General features: G+C 48.0%; 1 protein-coding gene across 1 annotated transcript; it reads right to left on the minus strand.

Moving 5' to 3' along the window:
• Positions 1 to 601: 601 nt before the first annotated feature.
• Positions 602 to 20,758, minus strand: HEPH (hephaestin). The gene is given in 22 exon segments (XM_027663228.1): positions 602 to 1,087; positions 1,823 to 1,855; positions 2,566 to 2,728; positions 3,098 to 3,237; positions 4,682 to 4,907; positions 5,654 to 5,760; positions 6,691 to 6,822; positions 7,736 to 7,875; positions 8,138 to 8,348; positions 8,690 to 8,902; positions 9,213 to 9,363; positions 10,992 to 11,203; positions 11,368 to 11,499; positions 12,367 to 12,506; positions 13,703 to 13,871; positions 14,397 to 14,651; positions 14,988 to 15,167; positions 15,703 to 15,915; positions 16,464 to 16,708; positions 18,769 to 18,965; positions 20,625 to 20,713; positions 20,716 to 20,758. Coding segments are annotated over 22 exon segments (3,636 nt in total). The 3' UTR covers positions 602 to 842.
• Positions 20,759 to 21,827: the final 1,069 nt, after the last annotated feature.

Consider the following 21,827-nt stretch of genomic DNA (forward strand, 5'->3'; position numbering starts at 1 on the left):
CACCCCAGGGCTTGCAGGGAGGCTGAAGGACATGTCACAGCAAGGCTGACAGTGAGGCACAGCTCTTGTCATGGTCCTTGATGGGGCACTCACCATGACATGCACTACCCTGAATTTGTGTCGGCCCACTTGCTCATCAAAAAACAGCAATCCAGCTCTAAATTAACAATTTCTCTTCTGTATTCTTAATTGATTCACAAAACTGAAAATATTACCTCCCCCCCTTTACATTAATTACTTTAATGGCTCACAGGGTTTTGGGAGACAATTCCCAACTCAGTTCTGGCAATGGAGCAAGACTGAAATGGGGCCTGAGCTAGTCTGCTAGGAAAGACCAAGTGGAGTTGTGCTGGAGAGAAGAAAATGTCTCCCTTCTTTCTTGGGGAAGAGGAGTATTTAAGAAGGACCTTTTTCACTCGTTACTTGTCTTCAGTCAGTTCAAAGGGCCCTTGGATGCCTCCTGGACAGACATTTTCTTTACAAAGGGCTGAGAAGGATATATCATAGAATCATAAAATGAGCCGAGTTGGAAGGGACCTCTGAGATCATCGAGTCCAACCCTTGATCCAACCCCACCGTGGCTCCCAGCCCATGGCACTGATGCCACATCCAGTCTCATCTTAAAAACCTCCAGGGATGGAGAATCCACCACTTCCCTGGGCAGCCCATTCCAATGCCTGATTACCCTCTCTGTAAAGAATATGAAGAAGTCAGGGTTCCAGCTTCCCCACCTCAGCTTCTAGAAGTACAGTGCACAATTGAAATGATGCCCCACAATCTTTTCTGTGGACAAGGATCCAGCCCCTGCTCCAGTCACACAGCCCAATGTTTGTACGTGGCTTTTAGAGCCCTGGATTCTTTTGAGACATGAGTTTGAATCCGTCATCCAGGATGGATCTCCGATTGCGTCGTAACCTCTTTTGCCTCTCGAGATGGATGACAGCTCCCAGGAGGATGCTGGTGGCCAGGAGCAGCAGGACCCCTACAACAGCCAGAGCGATGACTGTGGCCTCTATCTGCCCTTGGGCCACCTTAGATCCAAAAAGCATGATCTTCTGGAACTCATCCTCATCCTCATCTGGCAACCCTGAGAGACAAACAATAAGATATTACCAATGAGTTGTGAAGAAATATGAAAAATCAGGAAAATAAACCACCACCCTAAACTACTCAGACTTTTACACAGAAAATTTCAAATGGATTGTATCTACTGCTGGTGCTGTTCAATCAAATGTCTTCTCAGATCTGTCCTTTACAACACCCAAAAAACCCCAGGCACCTGCTTGGGCTCTTTTCTCAGGGGAATATCAGAGCAGAAGGCAAATGTGCTTGTTTCATGCTGACTCCATCCCTTCAGCTTGTAGTGGTGATGGTGAAACTTCCCTAAACCACAGAGTCACTGACAGTCCAAGACAGGTGGGCAACTCATCTCAGGCACTCTCCTTCAACACCCTCTGAGTCTCTGCCAGTTCCTAAGCTCACACTCTCCTACGAAGCTGAATCCACAGCAGGCACAACAGGGGGCGAGGCCTCTAAACTTTTCCACCTAACACAAACAAACAAGCCTAACCAGCCCAACTTCCTTAATTCTATCCCAGGGCACAGACATTTGGCAGGCAGATAAACAAAGCAGCCTGGAGCTCTCCCCGCTATCCATCACAGCCAGGCCTTGGGCTGAGGTGCTGCCAGGTTGGCAGAGCAGAGGCTGTGGATGCTGTGTGTGCTCCTCCCTCCCCTTGTATGATCCAAAGCTCTGTGCTGCTGAGGAATCTGCCTCTCCCCCTTGCACAGACAGGGTTTGGCAGTGCTGTCCACACCATACCTGCAGTAACACTCTCGACTTCCAGCTCTGACTCTGAAAGGAAACAAAAGGAGGGTGAGAAGGTGTTGGGCCGAGCAGGCAGAGCTCCGAACAGGGCACATCTGGTGAGGATCCGATCCAGAGGCAGCCTGGTTTCCAGGGCTTGCAGGTTTTCTTTTCTCCTGTCAGGGTTTTCCCTCTCCACATGAGACAAGAACATGTATCGCCTGCTTCAGAGGCAGCCCCCATCCCACAGCCCTTCCCAGCCTTTGAAAGAAAAGTGCTGAGGAAGAAACACAGATGACACTGACACTGGGCAGGCACTGGTCACCCACAGCTGAACCACCGGGGCCTTCACAGCTCTTTAGATTGGTAACAAATCTAAAACCACATCACCATGTGGACTCCATCACAGCCAAACTCAGTACTGAGTGACACTCACCTCTGAGCACCTTCCAGCTCTTAGAACAATTACTGGCTGAGGGCTGAACATTGCATCTCTGATACAAGCTAAAATCAAACTCACAATAACAACACAGGCAATGTAAAACCCAGAAAACAATTTGTTATTAACTCCAGCTCCAGGAATTAAGATATTCAAAGGGAACATCCTAAATTAACTATACTTAAGTAATTAACTGCTCCATTACCTGGCTGTTTATGGTATGTAAGGGCGTTGTACGTGTGATGCAAACACTCAGAATTTTGCAGCTGTAGCAGAAAGTGCTGCTGGATGTTTTACAGTAACAGTGAGAGCTCCCTACCTGCTCTAGGCAGGACGGTGAAGAGGATCTCCATCCCAGCGTGGATATGGTCAGACACATGACAGTGAAGTAGCCACGTCCCAGGGTTCCCAACCAGCATCTCCACCATTTCAAAGGTCCCAGGGAACAGATCTACAACATCTGCTCTATAGCTTTTGCCATTCTGTCAGAGAAGAGAGGCCATTAGCTGCAGTGCTCTCTGCATCTTCTCAGGAGGAAAACTCTGCCAGTGTCACTAGGGACTTCTTCAGCTTTTTAAAGCTCAAAAAAAAAAAAAAAAAAAAAAAGCTTTCAGAAAGCAGCTCCAGGGCTGCAGCTGGGAAAGCAAACACAATCTGGTAATGCCTAACCCTAACAAGAATTAAGCTGGACATCTCAGCACAACAGAAAGGTTCAGGGAGTCAGATTGTGATGTGTAAAACCACATCCTTTTCCTAGCTGGGTGAAACTGCTGTGGAGTCACTCAAAAAATTCAAGTCCAGAGTAAAGCAAAAGTGCTGATATCGGCTTTACTGTCAGCAGATGTTCTTACCTTGTATATGAAGGTCTCAGCATGAAAATGGACTGTGTGGACATCAATCTCCTGACCCATCCCCAGCAAGTACCAGTTCACCCGCTCTCCCTGGTACATGGTCAGCCCAGGCAAGTTGGCATAGAGCCTGCCATTGATTGCTGTGCAGTAAATAACACAAAGGGGAAAAGGCTGTTAGTGAAACGGTAAAGGTGCTGCACTACCTCAGAGGAAGAACATGCAGGGCAAGTTACAGGCAACAAAGCTCATAAAGCCACCAGTGCATCAGCAGTTAGTGTTCCCCACATGACAGTCCCCCAAGAGTTTGGCAGTCTCTCCCCAGCTCAGCTACTTCTCCACTCTGCTTACAGCCAGGAAAAGTGACTCACACCCAAGGCCATGCTGTAGCTCAGCTCAAATAAATCTCAAAAACTACCTCTTGCTGTAAACCTGCAGTCAGCCAGCAGCAGTGGTTGCCTCTAGAAGTCAAGATGCATAAAAACGGCCTCCTTAGCCCAGTGATGGAGAAACATGTATATACCTACATACCCCCAAATGTCTGAGCACCTCCCTTGGTGAACAATGACGAGGGGTAAATCCTGCCAGCGGGCAGCCCTGGGGTGCTGTGCCTCAGCCTGGCCACACATGTCACTCTCCAACCACTTGTAAAATCCCTGCATGGCAGGACTTTATCTCTCAAGTAGCACAGCTGGAAGGAATCCTGCTGTGACTGAGCACGCAGGAAAGGGATCCAAACAGTGAGTTAGCTGACTGCCATGGCACACACAGACTTCCATTTTCATGCTCAGATGACAACAGAGGGAACAGGATGGAAAGAGACAGGGTCTAAGGGCAGAGCACCAGGGTTTTACTCCCAGATCTCCCACAGGCACTTTGTGTAGCCTCAAACAAGCATCCAACTTCAGCCTGCTGGTTCTGCTAGCTGTAATACTGGGTTAACAATTACACCTTCATGGACACGTGTATTTGGAGAGTCTTTATCTCAGCCATACAAAACCAGTAGTAATGTCAGCACACAATGCCACTCCTCACTACTCTTATCTCCACAACTGCTAAGGGACCTGTTTTGCTGAGAATAGATAGATCCAGATATAATATCAAAAAACCCCTAACATAAATAACATGCTAATTTAGAAAAATATGTTCATCCTGTCATGGTAGAAATAGTTTTTTGATAATTAACTAACACAACTGAGCCATGTATTGCAGCCACATAGCTCAGAAAATTAATTTCAAATCTAACATTCTGATGGTCCCTGAGACAAACAGAATTAAATTAGTCTGATAAGTTAATTTCATGTTTGGTTTTATTTCCTTTCCTGAGTCACTCAGACACATCGGAGATTAACCCCTCTGGCCTGGATGTTGTATTCCTCCTGACAGCGACAGCCACAACGATCAGCCCTCACTGCAGATCAAAGATTTGGGCTGTAGATGTGCTGCAATATTGAGAACAGACAGTTTAATTCTGTTTGTGCCACTGATTAGGGAAAAGGATGAGGACATTCACCGGGAGTCAGGCTCCTGGGTTTTGGGTGGCTGACTACTTAGAGAGGCTGCAGAGTTAACACCGACTGGTATTACCGTGCATTTTGTTGCTTTCCACAAATTTCTCATCCATCAGGCTGATCTCCTTGTGATTTCCCTTACTGTTATGTTCCACATTCTCCTCCAAGTACCAGGACTGATTTTCATCAAAGACCAGGAACAGCAGAGCAAACTCCCTCTTTACATCCTTCCTGGTGCCGTCGGACTGCAGGGCCCCTCTCCGGCAGACCTTCAGGGGCCCGATCAGCCCACTGTACATATCCTAATCAGAAGGAAGGAGAAATCTCTGAGGCAAGGACCTTCTCACCCCCTTTTGTATGCAGCTCTTTGCCTTTCAACGATCATTTTCTGTTCCTGCATCACCCCACTTAAAAAACCTGGTGCTGCTGTGCAAGCAGCCTTGTTGGAGAGCATCAGCCACCAAAACACAGGAACCATTGATGCTCTTACAAGTGTAAATCTAAAAGTCGTAAACACGAATGGTATCAAGACATTCTCCACTCTGTGACTGCAAAAACATCTGCAATTTGAGATAAAAAGGCCATTATTTCTGGGTTGAATGTGCTGGTTTATTGCAGGATCCTCCAGGTTTTATCTCCTGTGAAATCAGTACTATGACAATCAATTCCAGCAACGGTCAAATCTTCCCGCTTTATCCATGAGACCTCAGTTTGGATAATTTCTGCCTTTCTAGATCAGCTGTAGGGTTCTCACCAATAGAAACCATGACTGACAGGGAGATGTTCTAATATCCTGCAAATAACTGAAGGAAGGTTAGTGGCAAGGAGACAGTGGAATTGTTTTATGAAGGTTTGTTAGGAAAAAATACGGACAAACATCAGGACAAATCTGGAAGATTTCCTCTCCCAGGAGAACACTGAACATGTTACCAAGTGGTTCCACCTCTTGGCTGGACCAATCTCTAAATTGTACCCAACTCACACTGTTTTCTAGATGGGGTAAAAAATTGGTCTAATTGGACTTTTCTGGCTCTAACTTCTGTTTTACCTTTACTGTGTCCACTGCGGAGTAGTAGATCCAAGGAACACAGGCTGAATCACTTGGCCCTGGACCAGATCTCTCAGGAACTTCCCACCGGTATGTCACAATGTCACCTGAGGGACAGAGCAGCACATCACACCAGGTGACACACCCACTCACCGAGTAACAGCAAAGCAAGATAGAAAAAGAAAATCCTGCCTCCAAAGTCCAGATTCAATTCTGTTTTTCAGATATTTCATCTTCCTTCCCCAAACAGTGAAAGCAGAGTAGAAGCTCCCCTCTTGCAGCAAGGCAGAGGGGTCACAGGATGCACACGCTGTCTGGTACCAGCACAACTCAGGTTTATCTGCTGCCTTTGAGACTGGACCTGGCCATGGAAATTCCACCTCTCTTCATTCAGATGGGGCTTGAGGTGATCTTTCCTATTCTTGAAGTGTATTTATGATGCTTGTTCAAATTGGTTTTTAAAATTACTCTTTTGCACATTAGCAATCCTTTGCAGAAAGACATGACCCAGGTGATAGCCTGGCTGTGGCTTGAACAGCTTGGGCAATTTGGAGAGGATCAAAAATTACACACATTGGCATCTGTATCATGAAACAAAGTGGCAATTTCAGTCTGATCCTGGCAAGCAATTGTGCATTTCTGCTTTTTCATACTATTGTGCTCATACATCCCCCAAAGAAGAGGAGCAGGCTTCCCCCATACCATGGCTACTAAGGACTGGCTAAGCTGTCACCTGCCACCACCTTCCCCTTCTCCCAGACAGGCCACATTCAGTGTGGGGGAATAAAGCTGCACACAGAACTCTGTCATACACTTATCCTAGAAGTCTGAGCAGAATGTGAACTCCCAAGGCTGTCATTCCCACACAAATGGTCCCACCAAAACCATGCTGGACCTTAAAGACCAGTTACTGTTCAGTTCCAGTTCTCTGTCATAAGAAAATCAGGACATCTGAGGCTGCTTAAGTAAGCCAGTCAGGCTCTGGGCTAAAATCAGCTGTGCCAGCCCACAGAGGGAAACTGGAGACAGGGACCTACCGGGGTTTGCCACTTGGGGCTGCCCTGCGTGCGGCTCCAGCACCCCGTGTGCGTGCACGGAGTAGGGCCGAGAGGCGTTGTTCTTGAACACCACGTTGAGAATCTCGCCCACTTCCGCCCACAGAAAAGGACCTTGAGACAGCAAGAACATATGCTGAGACCAGCAAAATCCATTAGCACATCTCCCGGGATACTCCCACCTCAACATCTCCCCAGAGATATTACCTTATAATATTTATGATGTTCCCCTCCCTCTTCTCTACTTCCCAAAAAGAGAATTGGACATCAGTCCCAACCCAAGTCTTAGGAAACTGGACTGAGTTTCACAATGAGGGCAATGAAGGTGGTTACACATCCTAACTGGGCCCAGCACAACTAAGGCTTGATTTCTGAATACTGTTGTTCTAAGTGTCCCAACATGCTGATCATCCCTTGCTGTGGGTTTCAAAAAATGTGGTAATATTCAACCTGGCCTGACAATGTCACAAATCAGAGCTGCAGCCTATTTTGAATGGCAGCTGCTGCCTCAGCCTGGCTGCCCTACCACCACTTACAGCCTTGGGTTTGTAACACAATAAAAACAGAACTGGGTCTCTGCAGACTTTGATTAGTCACTGCAACATGCTCCTCCACTTCCCAAGGCTGCCTTAGGAAGTGCATTTGCCTTGTCCTGCATTTCTCACAGCTACACATTTTCCCCTCCATGTCTCAGTCCCCTCTCCAGAAGTCAGTGGTTGTTTCTGTCCCCCAGTCAGAGAAAGGCAGCTGTGAAACAGGCTTTGCCTGAGCCATGATAGAATGCTGGTGCAAAGGCAGGCAGGAGAGCCCAGGTTTTCCTACAAGCTGTGCTTAGGACCCTTCTAACTGTTGTCTCCAAAGCTGGCAGACGTGGGTAGGAGACAGTCCCAATTTCTCCTTACTTGCATACAGCAGATGCCTAAATATTCAGTGGGCTCTCAGATTACTGCCCCGAGCCACTGCAGCTCTAGAGCCCCAGTCCCATTGCTGTGTGAGCAGAAGGTATACCCTCTACACACATCCTTACCCAGGATCCCTAGGTGTTCGTCACCACTTTTCCTGGCCTTGGGGGTCTGGAAAGTGCCATCCATGTACTCCCTGTAAACTGCTTTCTTGTACCTGGAGCCGAGCAGTCCATTCTCCTTGCTCAGAAACACATCGGCGTAGCTGAGAAATGCAGAACGAGTGCTGAATACACAAAACCTCACAGGGAGTAAGCAACTAAGCTGTGGCAGGGGGTCCACAGCTGAGGGGATTTCCCAGAGCCAGCTCTGGCTGCAAGGGAGAGCACAATGACTCGGAGGGCTGCGCTCCCATCGGCAGCACCACCAGCACATGCACCAGGTCACAAGTTGGCCAAGACACCCAACAGGCTCCATCAGGGTCTGCTGGGATAGTGCCACAGGTTTCCCCAAAAGCTGGGCTCTACCTCTCTTCAGAGTGGTTGTGCCGCTCCCTCTCCCAGCTCCGGTCGGGCGCGTAGTCCCACAGCACCTCCTCCGCCATGAGGTAGTACGTCCGCACTCCCGTGTACCGACGGGAAGGAGCAGGATCCCTCTTTCCACACTTGGAAACGACATACTGTTCCCTCATCCCATACTGGTAGTGATTGCTCGTCTGGCAGTAGATCTCAAAAGTCCCTGAGGGAGGCAGGATGAGCAAAGAAATCAGTTGCTTTTGAAGATTCCAGGAAACAGGTGCTTTGCCAGCCAGTGTCAGTATGTGCTGGGTGTATCTGTGTGGTGTTTAGGGAGCTTGGTTGCCACAGGCCAAGGTTAAAAGGAGTCACTAGAGAAACCAAGAAGGAATGTCACAACAAAGTCCTACACAAAAATCATCGCAGGAAGCTTTCTTACACAATAATCACGTGAAGCGCAGCTCACCCTGTAAGAGTTGACACCGTGCTAGAGAATCTGCCACAGGGGCAAATAGCACAATGGGAGACCCTTCCATCTGCCTGGGCAGCTGTGCAGGCACTCACCGCTGTTATCTGGCTGCATGAAGGCAGTGGCAAACGTGTGGGGGAACAGACTGGCTGAATCTCTCCGCATGCCATTCATCTGCAGGGTGTTTCCCTGAAACACAGCTCCGTGCACATCCGCTTCGCTGCCCAAGCCCAGGAGGTGCCAGGACACTTTGTCTCCATCACACATATCCAGCCCAGGCAAGTTACCAAACATAAATCCATTGATAGCTGCAAAGGAGAAAGCTATTAACTCTCTGCAGGCAGGTATCAGCCACGAGGTTCATTTTGTGCATACAAAGAACAGGCCTGGCATGGGAAGGAAGGGTAGTTTATTTGCAATTCACCCCTGAGTACACTCAGCACATGCTTCCCCAGACAGCTGGGCTGCTTGTCCACACTCCACCTGCTGCCTCCAGGCTGGTTTGATTCCAGGCCAAGACCACACAGCCCCTCCAGCCCCCACCTCAGCCTTTAGGTGAGCATCACCCCGTGCTTTGCAAGTTCATCCCTGCTGCCACAGAGCAGCATCCAACCATACCATGCATCCTGTTGGATTCCTTGAAGCCATCATCCTTCTTTACAGATGTCTCTTCCATTCTCAAGTAGTACTTTATGTTGGCATTTAAATACCAGCTGAGGTTCTCATCAAACACACTGAAGAGAAGGTAAAATTCTCTGTCGATCCCTTTCTATAATTACAATGATGGCTGTTAATTTTTAAAACACACCAATTAACTACCCTTAGAGTTAAAGCTGTCTTGCCTGGCTCTTGTGTCCCCCTTTACATTAAAACCTGGCTCATCGAGGGCCAGGACTCTGTCCCTTTATTCATGTTGAATGTTCCTCTTTTATTTCATAAAAGGCACCACTTTTGCATTTTCCATGATACTTCAGTGAATAAACTGATCAAAACTCAGCCAAGGGCATGAAGTCATTGCCCCCTTCCCCCTCAGCTGTAAATTTAGGTGCAAACCAGTCCTGAGCCCAGAGCCCAGACACCAGGCTGCTGATGAACACACCCCACCCCTCCTGCCTCCTACCACAGGCTGGAATTAGGGCTTTTTTTAATTACCCTAAATCCCTTCAAGTGTTAATTCTCCTACAAAATACACTCCAAAACATGGTGTTTGCTCACTAAAAGAACACGCTGGTGGTGTCCAGACTCTCACTCTGGTGTCACTGTTCCCAGCAGTACTAAGGCACCTGGCCTGCCAAGAAGGTGAAGCAATTCCCAGACTGCGGCACACAGGTGCAGGGGAGTGGCCATGCACCTTCCACAATTAAGCATTCATTAAAGAGTTGCCTAAGATTGTGGAGCCAGAATTGCCAGCCCAGGTGATTTTTCTCTGTCCTACCTTTACAAACAGGTCCATCCCTGTTTGGCTTACACCCTTCCAGTACCTGCCCACATGGGCTGCATGTATTCCCGATCTCTCTGCTCAGCAGATCCACATTCCACCCTGGGTTGCATGCTGATCTCTTCTGCACTCCTAATTTAGTCCCACGGTGCCCCCACTGCATGTGAACTCCCCCAGGAGGCTCCGGGGGCAGCTGCCCCAGACCCGTCCCCGCTGCCGCAGGACAGCAGTGCTGGTTTATCTGCCGCCTGCTTCTTTCACAACAAGGCTCTCTCTCTGCTCATCTGTCTGGCATCTCCCCCAGATATCAATTTACTATCTTCCCCAGACTTATTTCCAGGAATGGACTATCCCTGAGTGAAATTCCAAGAGGAAGTTCTGTTTGCCCTTCAGATTTCACCCCGCCTTCATCAAAAGCATAAAGACTGACATGGATTTTCACATGCTTTTTTGTGGTCAGCTCTGCTTGAAAATGAACTTCTCTTGCAGAATAAACAAGGCTCATCCAAACAAAGGACTGTATCAAACAAAGCATTGTATCACCCAAGCAAAACACCTGTAAGTGAAAATGTCTTGTCAATGTTTCTGGGATTGCAATGAGTATTCCACATCTCTCTGAAAGCAGCCTGCTACACAAGCCCCAGGACAAGAGTTACCTATAAGGTAACTGTTCCAAGTTACAATTGTTTAGCCAAGTTCATCTATGAACTTAAAGCAGAGCTCAGAAACCATTTTGAGGGCAGCCCTTGGGAGCCCAGAACACTACTGGCCTTTCCCAGGCTAGACCTGGGCACCAGCTGTGCCAGCATTCACCTGACCCCATGGCTTTGATTTGACTCTCCTGGACTTTCACTGTTGCATATTTGTTTAAATTACGTTCCCTAGTGTTTTGCTGACACTTTCTTTCTCTACATGAAAGCAAAGAATCTGGTAGGAGTAGGGCAGATAAACCCCTTTACCTGTTTGTTGTTGTCATCTAAAGTGCCTGGCTGGCAGATGAGCAGAGGCCCCACTAAGCCTGAGCTGGAGTCTTTGACAGGGTTCACAGCTGAGCTGTACATCCAGGTGAGGCAGGGAGGGTCGCTGGCCGTGGGCCCCACGTGCCTGGGCACAGTCCAGCGGTATGTGAAGTTGTGCAGTGGCGCCACAGACATCCCATTCTGGGACAGGCCTTTAAAACAGGGATTACAGGATTATTCCTGAGGTCCTGCAAAACCTCAGCAAAACCTTCTCACCAGCTACATTCATAGCAGGCTTTACTTTGTTCATGTCACCAAAACACCCAGCACCTCTGAAGGGTGATGTGGGTGTACTCAAGAAAAGGGATCCACCAACCGTCATGGTACCACATCCCTTCCCACGCCTTTCCGTAGGACACTCCGTGTGGCTGGATGCTGAAGGGCCAGGAAGCTTTGTTAAAAAATGTCACGAGGATGGTGTCTCCAACTTCAGCTTTGATCACTGGACCTAGAAAACAGTAGAGAGAACAGATCAGCAACAGAGCACCTCCCCAGGCCACCAGGCAAACCAAAGCAGCCGTGGCACCTTCCCCCAGGCTGCAGGGGCTAAGGAGGAGAGCTGGTGGGTGCCCTGGCTGCTGAAGGGAGCTCAGCGGGAGCAGGGACTGCCAAGGGTCATCTGAAAGCACTTTGGGTCTGCGGGAGAACTCAGAGGTGTCAGGCCTTCACAGGGGGAGTAACAGAACAGCCAGATGCACTGGAATGACTTTGGGAAAAGGCACATGTCTCTCTCCCACTACACAAGGCCCCCTCAGCCTCCCGACACGTGTGTCTCAGAGATGTGAGATGCTCCAAGCTCACCACAGTCTGTGAGCCTCTGCCCCAGCCAGCCAGAGAGGAATGCCAAGCCTTTACCATGCCTGCCCCCACCAGCCCCTGACCTGCCCTGGGTCCACAGAGCATCCCAAGGACACAGAAGGGGCTGAGGAGCCAGGCTGCCTCTATGTGCTCACTTGGCTGTGACAGAGAGCACCACTCAGGAGAGGTCTCTGTGAGAACATGGGGTTTGCAGCAGGCCTTGAAGGGACTCAGTCAAAAATATGTTAACCAGGAGTTACTGCTGTGACCTGTTTAGCTTTAGTCATAAATACTACACTGTGTCCCTCAGATACCTTAAGAATCAGCTCTGAAGTGATTCTGTCTGTTCTAACACCTCCCACCTTCGCCTGTCCCACTCACTCTCACAACTGTGACTGTTGTGAAGCACCTCTGTGCCCCCAAAACAAGAGGGCAGGTATAGCTAACTGGCACTCCCAGCATCAGCATCCTTCTCACCAACACTGACAGAGGATTTGTGTTCCTGGATGATTCTCACCAAGTATTCCAAGGTGTTTCTCTTCTTCTGATTGCTGCTTTTCCTCACGGAAGCTCTCATCAGTGTACTCTACATACTTTGCCTTCCAGTAGACACCCCCAATGCGGTAGAGGCTACGCTTGAAATACTGCTCAGCAGGGCTAAATGCAAAAAACAAATGTCAGGTTATTTCATAGGAAAAAAAAAAAATTCAGTCATGTTCCCCTGCTCCCCCTCCACCTCCCTCTGGCAAGACCAGCAACATCTCCAAATCAAGCAGCATTTCAAACACGGACAGCACCTCTAGTTTGGAACCAGCACACCTTCGACTCTTCAAAGCTTTTTTATCCCTACAGACTTGTCCACTTGCATGTTCAGAGAGCACCTGTGGCACACAGCCCTCTCCCAGCTGAACCTGCCAGGTTTGGTGGCACAGCTGTGATCTACATAAGATGTGCAAAGGAGTCAGTGGGAAGGCAGTGCTAAAAGACCAAGCTCTTTAGAGGTCGTAGACAGCCCAGGGGATGGCCACAATCATAGCTAAAATAAACAGCTGTAAAGAGATTTATTTCCTCTGCCAACACCCTCGCCAAACACAGACGTAGCAAGCCTTGCAGGAGAGGCAGCACAGTTACAATGTCAGCTCACAGGTCTAAAGAGCTTTCAGTTCTAAGGTCTGCAAAGTTGCTGCACAGCACTGGGTAAATAATTAACTGCTCTGCATTTCTCCTTCTCCATCCGAATGAAGTATATCCTCTCCAGCAGCTTCCCAGGGAAGGGAGCGGAGGGAGAGGAATTTCTGTTTCATTTAGCCAAAGCCTGAAGGGGAGACCCCTCACCAACTGCTATCACAGCCACTTGATCATGGAATAGAGGGCTGCCACCCAGGTCCCTGCATTTGATTTCCTAGAAACTGCTTCCTGCAGCAAGGCCACCCTGAGGCCCATCCACAGGCCAGCTCTGCCACCTGCGTCAGCTGCATCAGGGGCTTTTTGAACCATTTCTTAAATACAAAGATCTGTTCCTAGGTCAGGCACAGCAAGCAGAAATGAAGCCCAGAGGCAAACATGACAGCTCATGTTGTGTTGTACATCTGCTAGGACTCCTGCTGCCTGTGGGTACGGCTGTGCCACACAGCTGCCCACAGGAAGGCCCGAGGTACCTGTACTGCTCAGTGTGGTCTGGCTACAGCAGCCTCCCTTTCCAGACAGGGTGATCTGCTTCCCAGGAAATGTACTTCATGTGAATTGCAGGCATGTATTTTGAAAAGAAAAAAATTCCATGTTTTCCTGACACAGGCTTCCTGACACAGGCCAGAGCCCCAAACGCTGCCCAAACTCATCAGCCTCTCACTTACCTGCCTGCCTCACTCAGCCGCTTCCCACTGCTCTGCTCGAGCCCTGAGGGTCCGTAGTCCCACTGCACTTCCTTGGCAGCTATGTAGTACTGCCGAACTCTCCCTCCCAGGGTGGATGGCAGAGCTTGCCGAGAACAGGGTCGGACTTCATAGAGTGCTCCCATTCCAGCTGTCCAAGACATGGAGGACATGCACAATCAGGCCCCTCAGCCCCTCTCCGATGGCCAACGGACACAGTCCCACCTTCCCACCACCAACTGGACTCCTTCCCTCTGCTGTTCCAAAAGGCACGTGGAGGGGGGAAGGAGAGTAGGTAGTTCCCACAGCAAGGAGTTTGTCAGTGAGCAGAGCTTCCAACCTTAGGTATTGGATGCTATGGAAGTATAGATAGAGAGTGACTGGAGCCTTCTGCTGCCCTCAGCTCTACCATGCAAGCACCCCTTACAGGGACCAGAGCTCTTAAGGCACTGCCTCATCTCAGCTTTCAGCTGTACCAAATGTGGAACATCATACTCTGGTACAAATCGCCCTCACCAAGGCTGCCCTGCACATTAATAATCAGCCCACTCCAATTTATACAAGACAAGGAGTAACCCACTCATCTGGGGATGTTTTCATGCCCAAGGCACTGTCCCCAACTACACTGTACATCACAGGACACAGAGTCCAGGTCATATTCCACCTTCTGCCTTACCTTGTGTGTGATCATTGACCTGGCAGCTCAGCAGCCATCTCCCAGGGTTACTGGGGATCATGTCTGCTGTAACAAAAGTGGCTGGGAAGAGGCTGGCCACGTCTGTCCTGTGGCCTCGGATATTGAGTGTTGCTCCATGGAAGAAGGCTGTATGAACATCAATTTCATTTCCCATCCCGAAGAGGTGCCATGAAACATCATCCCCAGCACACATTGTCAGCTCGGGGAGGTTGCCAAACATATAACCATTAATAGCTGCAAAACCAAACAAGCCAGAATCAGAGAGCAGAAAAGGGGCTTTCAAAGCTCCTACAGCAGGTCACAGCACAGACATAATGGGAGGATGCACCTAACCAGAACTCATCCTCCTCTTCTGTTTTGGAGAGCTTAGCTCCACAGCTCATTCCTAAAACGAAGGGTATAAAAGCTCACTCAAGCCAAAGATTAAATCAAAATGATACTTCCTTTTTCTGAAGTTGTTGCCCCATCCCTGTGACATTTGCTCAGCACATGATCTCAGAGCAGATCCCAGAGCACTGACACCCTTGAGTGTCTTGGCAGAGTCAGTGGCCTCACAAAACTGACACTGACCATGCATTTTGTTGCTTTCCTGGAATTCCTCATCTTCTTTGTCTACAGAGCCAGGATCTATGCAGAATGATGCTATGTTCTCATCCAGGTACCAGCTTAGGTTCTCATCCACCACACTGAACATCAGAAAGAAATCAACATCCACATCCTGGCGTCTTTGAGAGCTGCCAGTCAGTATTCCTGGGGGAAAAGGAGAGAGGAATGAATGCAGAAAAATCATACATCAGGCAAGAGACTAAAACAGCAATAGCAGAGACACACTTGTCACATGAATTGGAGGCAGATGCTTTCCCACCATCCTCACCCTTTTCCAATATACCCCTGCCAATACAGTTCTCTCTCCCAAGCGGCTCTGCCACTGCATGGCTCCACTGCAACACCTTCAGTCTTCTCAATCCTGCTGAAATCAGTCACCATATTTTGAATACACAAACTATATCTTGGACAAGAGTCCTGCATTTAACATGGATTCAAGCAGCTCTCTTAGATCAAGAGGCCTGCAAGCTCATTTGCCCCGCCAGCAATGGATAAAGACAACACAACGACCAGAACCCTGCTAGAACACAAGTACTGTCTTCTCTAACCAAGCTGATTTTCTCCTGAAGCTGGGAGATGCCCACCAGAGTATCTTCACAACCTATCCTTATTCATGTCACCACAAAACCTTTACACTACAAAACTGCAGCCCTCAGCTGCTTTTTCATGCTTTTTTTACCTTTTTTACATGTAAGTAATGGCCCAATCAATCCAGATGCAATGTCCCTTGGTGCATCAATATGAGAGTGGTAGATCCAGGTCAAGCAGTTTGGGTCATCAGCAGTTGGGCTGTGATCTTCAGGGACAGTCCAAGTATAGGTGTAATTCCCTCCTGGGAAAACAGCATCATCCTTCTTCTGATCCTGGGGGGACATATCGGGATACAGGGATCCTGGAACAATTGAGCAATCACAACATCCATTCAAGAAGAGCCGAGATGCCCACACGTGTAACCTTCTACTGAGCCACCCTCACTCAACACATCTGGATGTATGTACTTGGGTAGCAGATTTCAAAGTGAGACTCACCATTCCAAGGCTGAAATAGTGTTTAATCATCACTCCCTCAAAAGACACTGAGGCACAGAGCCACTGTAAGGCAACTTGCCCAGTAAATAGGCAGCACAGAGTCAGCAAGATTATTTCCATTCTGCCTAGTGCTACTTTGCCTTCAATTCTGCACTGTGCCCCCACAGTCAGCCTCTTTACAATCTCTAGGGTTAATCAGTGTTTTGGAAGTTCTTCTAAAACCAAGAAGCCTGGACCGTGTACTGTAATGTGCAAGTCAGGAAACTACTCACAGTCCCCTGACCGTGCTAACCCAACACCAACCAAGTGCAGTTGCTTTCCAGCTGGGGCTTTACAGACAGCTCTCCTCCACACATACTCCTAAGTTCCCAGTGAGTAAAATCTGTCTCTGTGATGGCAGTGGCTCATTTACCTTCGGAGTCCTTCTCGTAGAAAACACCATGAGGATGGATTGTATACGGTCGAGTAGCAAAATTTTTTAGGTGTACTTTAAGGGTATCCCCCACTTCTGCTCGGATGACAGGCCCAAGGAAGCCCAGCCAGGCAGGCTTGGGGATCTCAGTGGTGTACGTGGAGTCCGTGTATTGCTTATAGACAGATTTCTTGTACGTGCTTCCCACCCTGTCTTTCCCAGGCTGGAGGAATGCTGCGGCCTGGCTGTTAAATTCAAAGGGAAAGGCATCGTTATATCCAACACCTGGTTGATAACACAGTACAGTGATGCTGACACTCCACTTTCCCAGGTACAGCTGAAAACTTGGGCATTAGAGGACCCTGGGATGCTCTAAGCCACCTCTGCATGGCCACAACCTCAGCTCTTCATCAATGGACACAAAGTGCACCCCTGAATTGTGCCCTACGAACAAAGAACAGGAAAGGTGGTGATTCCCTGACAATCCCATGTGGGTGTTGCAGGAAGGACCTTTCTCATGCCTGCTTCAGCCTTCACTGGGCTCTGAGAAACTCACTTCAATTCCTTTTTGGCCTTTGCAGCTAAATCCCAAAGCGGGGAGGAAGTTTCCTGAGCTCTCTGGCCAAAACTGATAGTCTGAAAGATTATTTTCTCCTCAACAGATTCTGAATTCCTTGCAGAATGACAGATGAGTCAGGCAGGTATGTACCCAGCACGTAACCAGCTTCCAGAGTTAAAACCTCATACAGGTACTAAAGTCCAACTCAAGAGCATATTTGTTCTTTATGGCTAATTCTTAATAGATAAGAGATGAATCATGGTACAGGTATTGGTGGAACCAGCCTAAATGAGAGCTGAGGTCACTCCCCCAACTTCCCCCGTTGGATCAATCACCACAGCAGCAGAACAGCCCTGGAAGGGAGGCAAACTCTAACACACATCTCAGAGCATGAACAGTTGAGACCGAGGTATTACGCATTGCCCTTTTCATTCAAAAAGGTGCAGGGCTGGGCTGTAGCTACACAATCCAGAGCTCAGCCCTTTGCCAAGTCAGCCCTGCAGCCATCATCTGCAAAGAGTTTAAGTTAATTCACAATTCATTTTGCAGATCTGAGTCTTTCCCCACACAGTCCATCTCTTCCCAACAAAATTTCTTCAAATATTTTACTACCTCTGTTGTTCATATTGACATCACATCCCTTTCTAATTGGCAGCAATTTCATTTCTGCAATCACTGTACAAAGAAGTCCCATTAGCTAATTGTTTGCAGTGACAGAACAGTTTTTGAATTCCTTTTAAGTTCAACAGCCCTGAATTTCATTTCCTTTTCTTCATGTGTTATGAGAGAAAGCAAACAAAAACCACTGCATTTACTATCACTTCAGGAATCAGTGATAACATCTTTATTAACCCTGAATTTTCGGGGGTTTCCTGTGAACTAATTTACATCTATACAGCATCTCCAGAGAACAGAGACTTTTCCAAGCCAAACTGACAGACTCATGTTTCTGTGAACCCCTCCTCTTCCTGCTGTGCTGGTTCTGAAAGATAAACCTGAGTAGTAGTTATTATGATGGGGTTAAGGACAGAGAGCAGGTCAAGAAATACCGGCTATTCGCCACAGAAAATGAGGGTGGCAGAAAAAGCACAATTGCCTTCAAAATTCTTTGGAAAGCTATTAAACAACAAAACAAACCACACACAAAAGAAACCCATCCATCAAAGAAAAAAGTTTGGTGCTTTGAAAACTAAAACCAAAACCTGTTTTTGTAATGACTCAAAGTAATTATAGCAGTTTCCAGATTTACTTTTGCAAGAAAAACAAAAATATTTTTCAAACAAAATCTCATGCAGGAAGTTCCATTAAGTCTAAGGCTTGAAATTCCATTGAAACAAAAAAGCTGTCTCTGTGAAGTCATTCACATCACGATGAAAAGTCATCCTGCCTCAGGATACACAAGCTGATCACCAGCTGGAACTAAGCAAAATGAAACCTCAGGGCAGAGCATTGCACAATCTGCGCTATTTTAGAACACACTGCTCTATGTTCTGTTCCGTGTTTGTTTTCCGTACACTTCCCTCCAGTGTATGGGCTCTGGATGCTTCAGACTGACCATTCCTTTTCCCACTGACACAGGTTCTATGCTCCTATGACAAAACTAGTTAAACATTAAGCTCATAAAGATCAGAATCTATCAGTAAATCTCTTGCTTGCTCAGATGCCCCAAAATACTTGCAAAAAATTACACGTCAAATGACAATTTGAAGCCAGTCCCAGATTAAATTCTCTTAGGGCCAAACATACCTGTTATGAGCAACACTCTGGTTAGCGAGCACATTCCTCCCTGTTGGAGCATAGTTCCAGTCCACCTCGTGGATCCCCAGGTAATAGACTCGTGTCACACCCTCAGCAATTATGGGTGACAGCGTGGGGACACAGAGCAGCAACCACCAGACCAATCCCATCACAGCCTGAAGGGAAAGTGCTTTTTGAGGTTTCACCTGTCTGGGGAAAACAAAGACAATGAAACAGAATATGATCACCTAGGTTGAAGGTACTGGACATTTTGAGAGGGCATGAAGAAATCAGGTGTAAGTCCTATTGGGATTGTTACGCAAGAAGGAAATCACTCCATAACAGAATTAATGCACAAGGTGGGTAGAGATCATGCCTTGCTAACGAGCCCCCAATACCAAATGTGCTGCTCTCATAATAGTTTGATTAACCCTCTTTTCACCGCTGCTGATGTTCCAAATCATCTTACAGGTCCACATACAAAGCTCAGGAAAAGAGTCCTGAGTACATCTGTATATTTTAAACTCCCACCAAGATCTCTCTATTCTAAGTCACCTGAGGAAGTACAGTTTAGTCACTATGAAGTAATTTTAAAATTTAACTTCGTTAAAGATGGATCTTACAGAGCAGTTCTCTGTAACCCAGGAGTACATCTCAAACAGGCTGCACAAGGCTTTTTGCTTTTTGTTCCATTAAATGTTTTCTCCACGATTATGACCACAAAGTAGCTTACTCATAATACTTCCAATTGACATCAAGCTTGGTGTGATCAAGCACCAGAAATACTCTGAAGAGATTTGGGGGAAAGTTGGGGAAACTGTCTGAAATCATCAAAATACAGTTCTGCCAATACAGGTTCAAAAAGCCACCTGTATAAGGAGAAGTTGATGCAATATGGGACAGTAGAATTACACCAAAGGATAAGGAAGGGTTAGAACAGATCAAATGCTTAAGAAAGGTCTTATCCAGTGATACCCTAAACAAAGCTGGATGTAACCAGCAATCAAACTGTACCTAAACCAGATGTCCAGCTCTTCAGACACATAACACCAACTCAGAGCATGTTCAGCAGAGAGAAACAGAAAGCAAGAGAATGAGAAACATGACCTAACAAGAAAGCTCAAAGGACTCAGTTTTCCTTAATTTCATACAGAAGGGGATAGTGACACGACACCATAGCAAACAAAGGTTTTTTCATAAAGAGACTGTCATTACTTATTCTCCTCATCTTTGCAACAGCAACATGAATATATCAGGTTTATCTGCAGCAAAGCTGGATATTCTGTAAGCTTTCAGCCAGCATAGCACATAGCAGCTTTGAAACCTCTTACCACATCTGATACCCAACAGACAGGATTCAACCACAGTGCACAGCAATGGACTAGACAGCTTTCAAAGCTTCATTTCTGATTTTCAAACGTGCTGTGCTGTTCTCAGAAGCTAATGATAATCAAGTATTGCTGATTCCAGATAGTCATTAAATTGAGAAGTTGAGACAAAGCAACTCTCAATTTGGAAATGCCTTCTTTCCTACCTTTCTCGGAAGGGGGTTGTAGGGATCTCTAAATCAGAAATGGTTTTGATTCATCAACACAGTATAGCTCTGCTCCACTGGCTCCACCAGCCACTCCCTTTCAGAAACTCCTAGTCACCCACCTAAGAAGCTCAGATACAGAGCAGCCCCTTCCCCGTGGTCCCAGCAGTGTGGGGACAACGGCATCACTGGCTCAGCCCCACCACCACACACCATCCTATTCCCTGCTACTGCTGCTCCAGGACCCACCACTGATCATGGGGAGGTGAAATACTTGCTCTGATCCACTCTGTGCCAATAAGGAGGATTCAAGGGCTTCAGAAAGCTGTACCTGTGCTGTTTCACACGGCAGACCAGCAAAAGGCAGCGCAGAAGGAAACAGCCAGCGTTGCCAGCCCTCAGCCCGGAACCTGCCCCCCCGCCGGCACACGCCCGAGGGAAGGGCAGGGGATGCTCCTGACTCATCAGCCCAAGCTGTGGCCTTCGTGTCAGTGCAGGGCAAAGTACACGGGGTGGCCTCCTCAAGGCCTGGGAGCCACCGAGCCCAGGGAGCCAGTGCGGGCTGGTCTTTGTGTTCTCCTGTCTCAATGGTTTATGCAGGCAGTACCATATCCCAGGAAAGGGCAGAGCTCAGACCTTACAACAAGGGTGAACAGCAGCTCTCGAAGCTGGTTGTGAAAAATGGGGATGGAGACAAACCCCCTGCACCAGCCCACTATTCCTGCATGGCACAGCCCCTGCTCCGTGCAGCAGCACCACAGCACCCATCAAACGGCCAGAAGTCCTGGCATTCTAAGTGCTCTGTGGTGTTCTCTGGTACTGAAAACAGTCAAAGGCAAGTCTTTGAGACGGTCCTACTGATTCTTCAAAAGAGTCCCACCTGGGCTCTGGCTAGAGCTTAACCACGACACTGCACTCACCGCTAAGGCAATTCTACAGTACAGCAAAATACATCCCTGAATGCAGATGCAAAAACTGAGACCGAGTCTGTGCTCACATTCCTCTCCCAGTGGCTAATCACCATTTACTCGACTAGTGCAAGGTGAAGGCGGTCCAAAACCTTAAATTCTTTTCAAAATATTTTTTCAATTTTTCTTTGATAATAATATATGCCTTGATTAAGGGGAAAAAAAAAAGGAAACAAAACCAAAACCAACCCAAACTTTGTATTACATTCATCCCTGAACCTTGCATTTTACAGCAGAACCCTCCCCCAGGACTGCCCTTTGCCGTGTCCCCAACAGCACAGGGATCGCGAAAAAACGGAAATGAGGCTCCAGTGGGGCTGGTGGGACGCAGCTCCCATCTGATCCGCGCGGGGGCTGCGGGGCCGTTCCCCAACACCTGACTGCAGGAAAACTGTCCGAGAGCGAGGGGAAAGCACCGAGGGAAGGCAGGGGGCGGCTCGTCCCTTACGTGCGGGCGGGACGCGGCTCGACGGGGCTGCGGAGCGGGACGCGGGAGCACCGGCGGGGACGAACCCGGGCGGGACAAAGGGGCGCTGCCTCCGCGGGCGGACCGAGCCCACCCCGCC

The sequence above is a fragment of the Corapipo altera genome, unplaced genomic scaffold, assembly GCF_003945725.1.
Source record: "Corapipo altera isolate COAL_440 unplaced genomic scaffold, ASM394572v1 107b, whole genome shotgun sequence".
NCBI lineage: Eukaryota > Metazoa > Chordata > Aves > Passeriformes > Pipridae > Corapipo > Corapipo altera.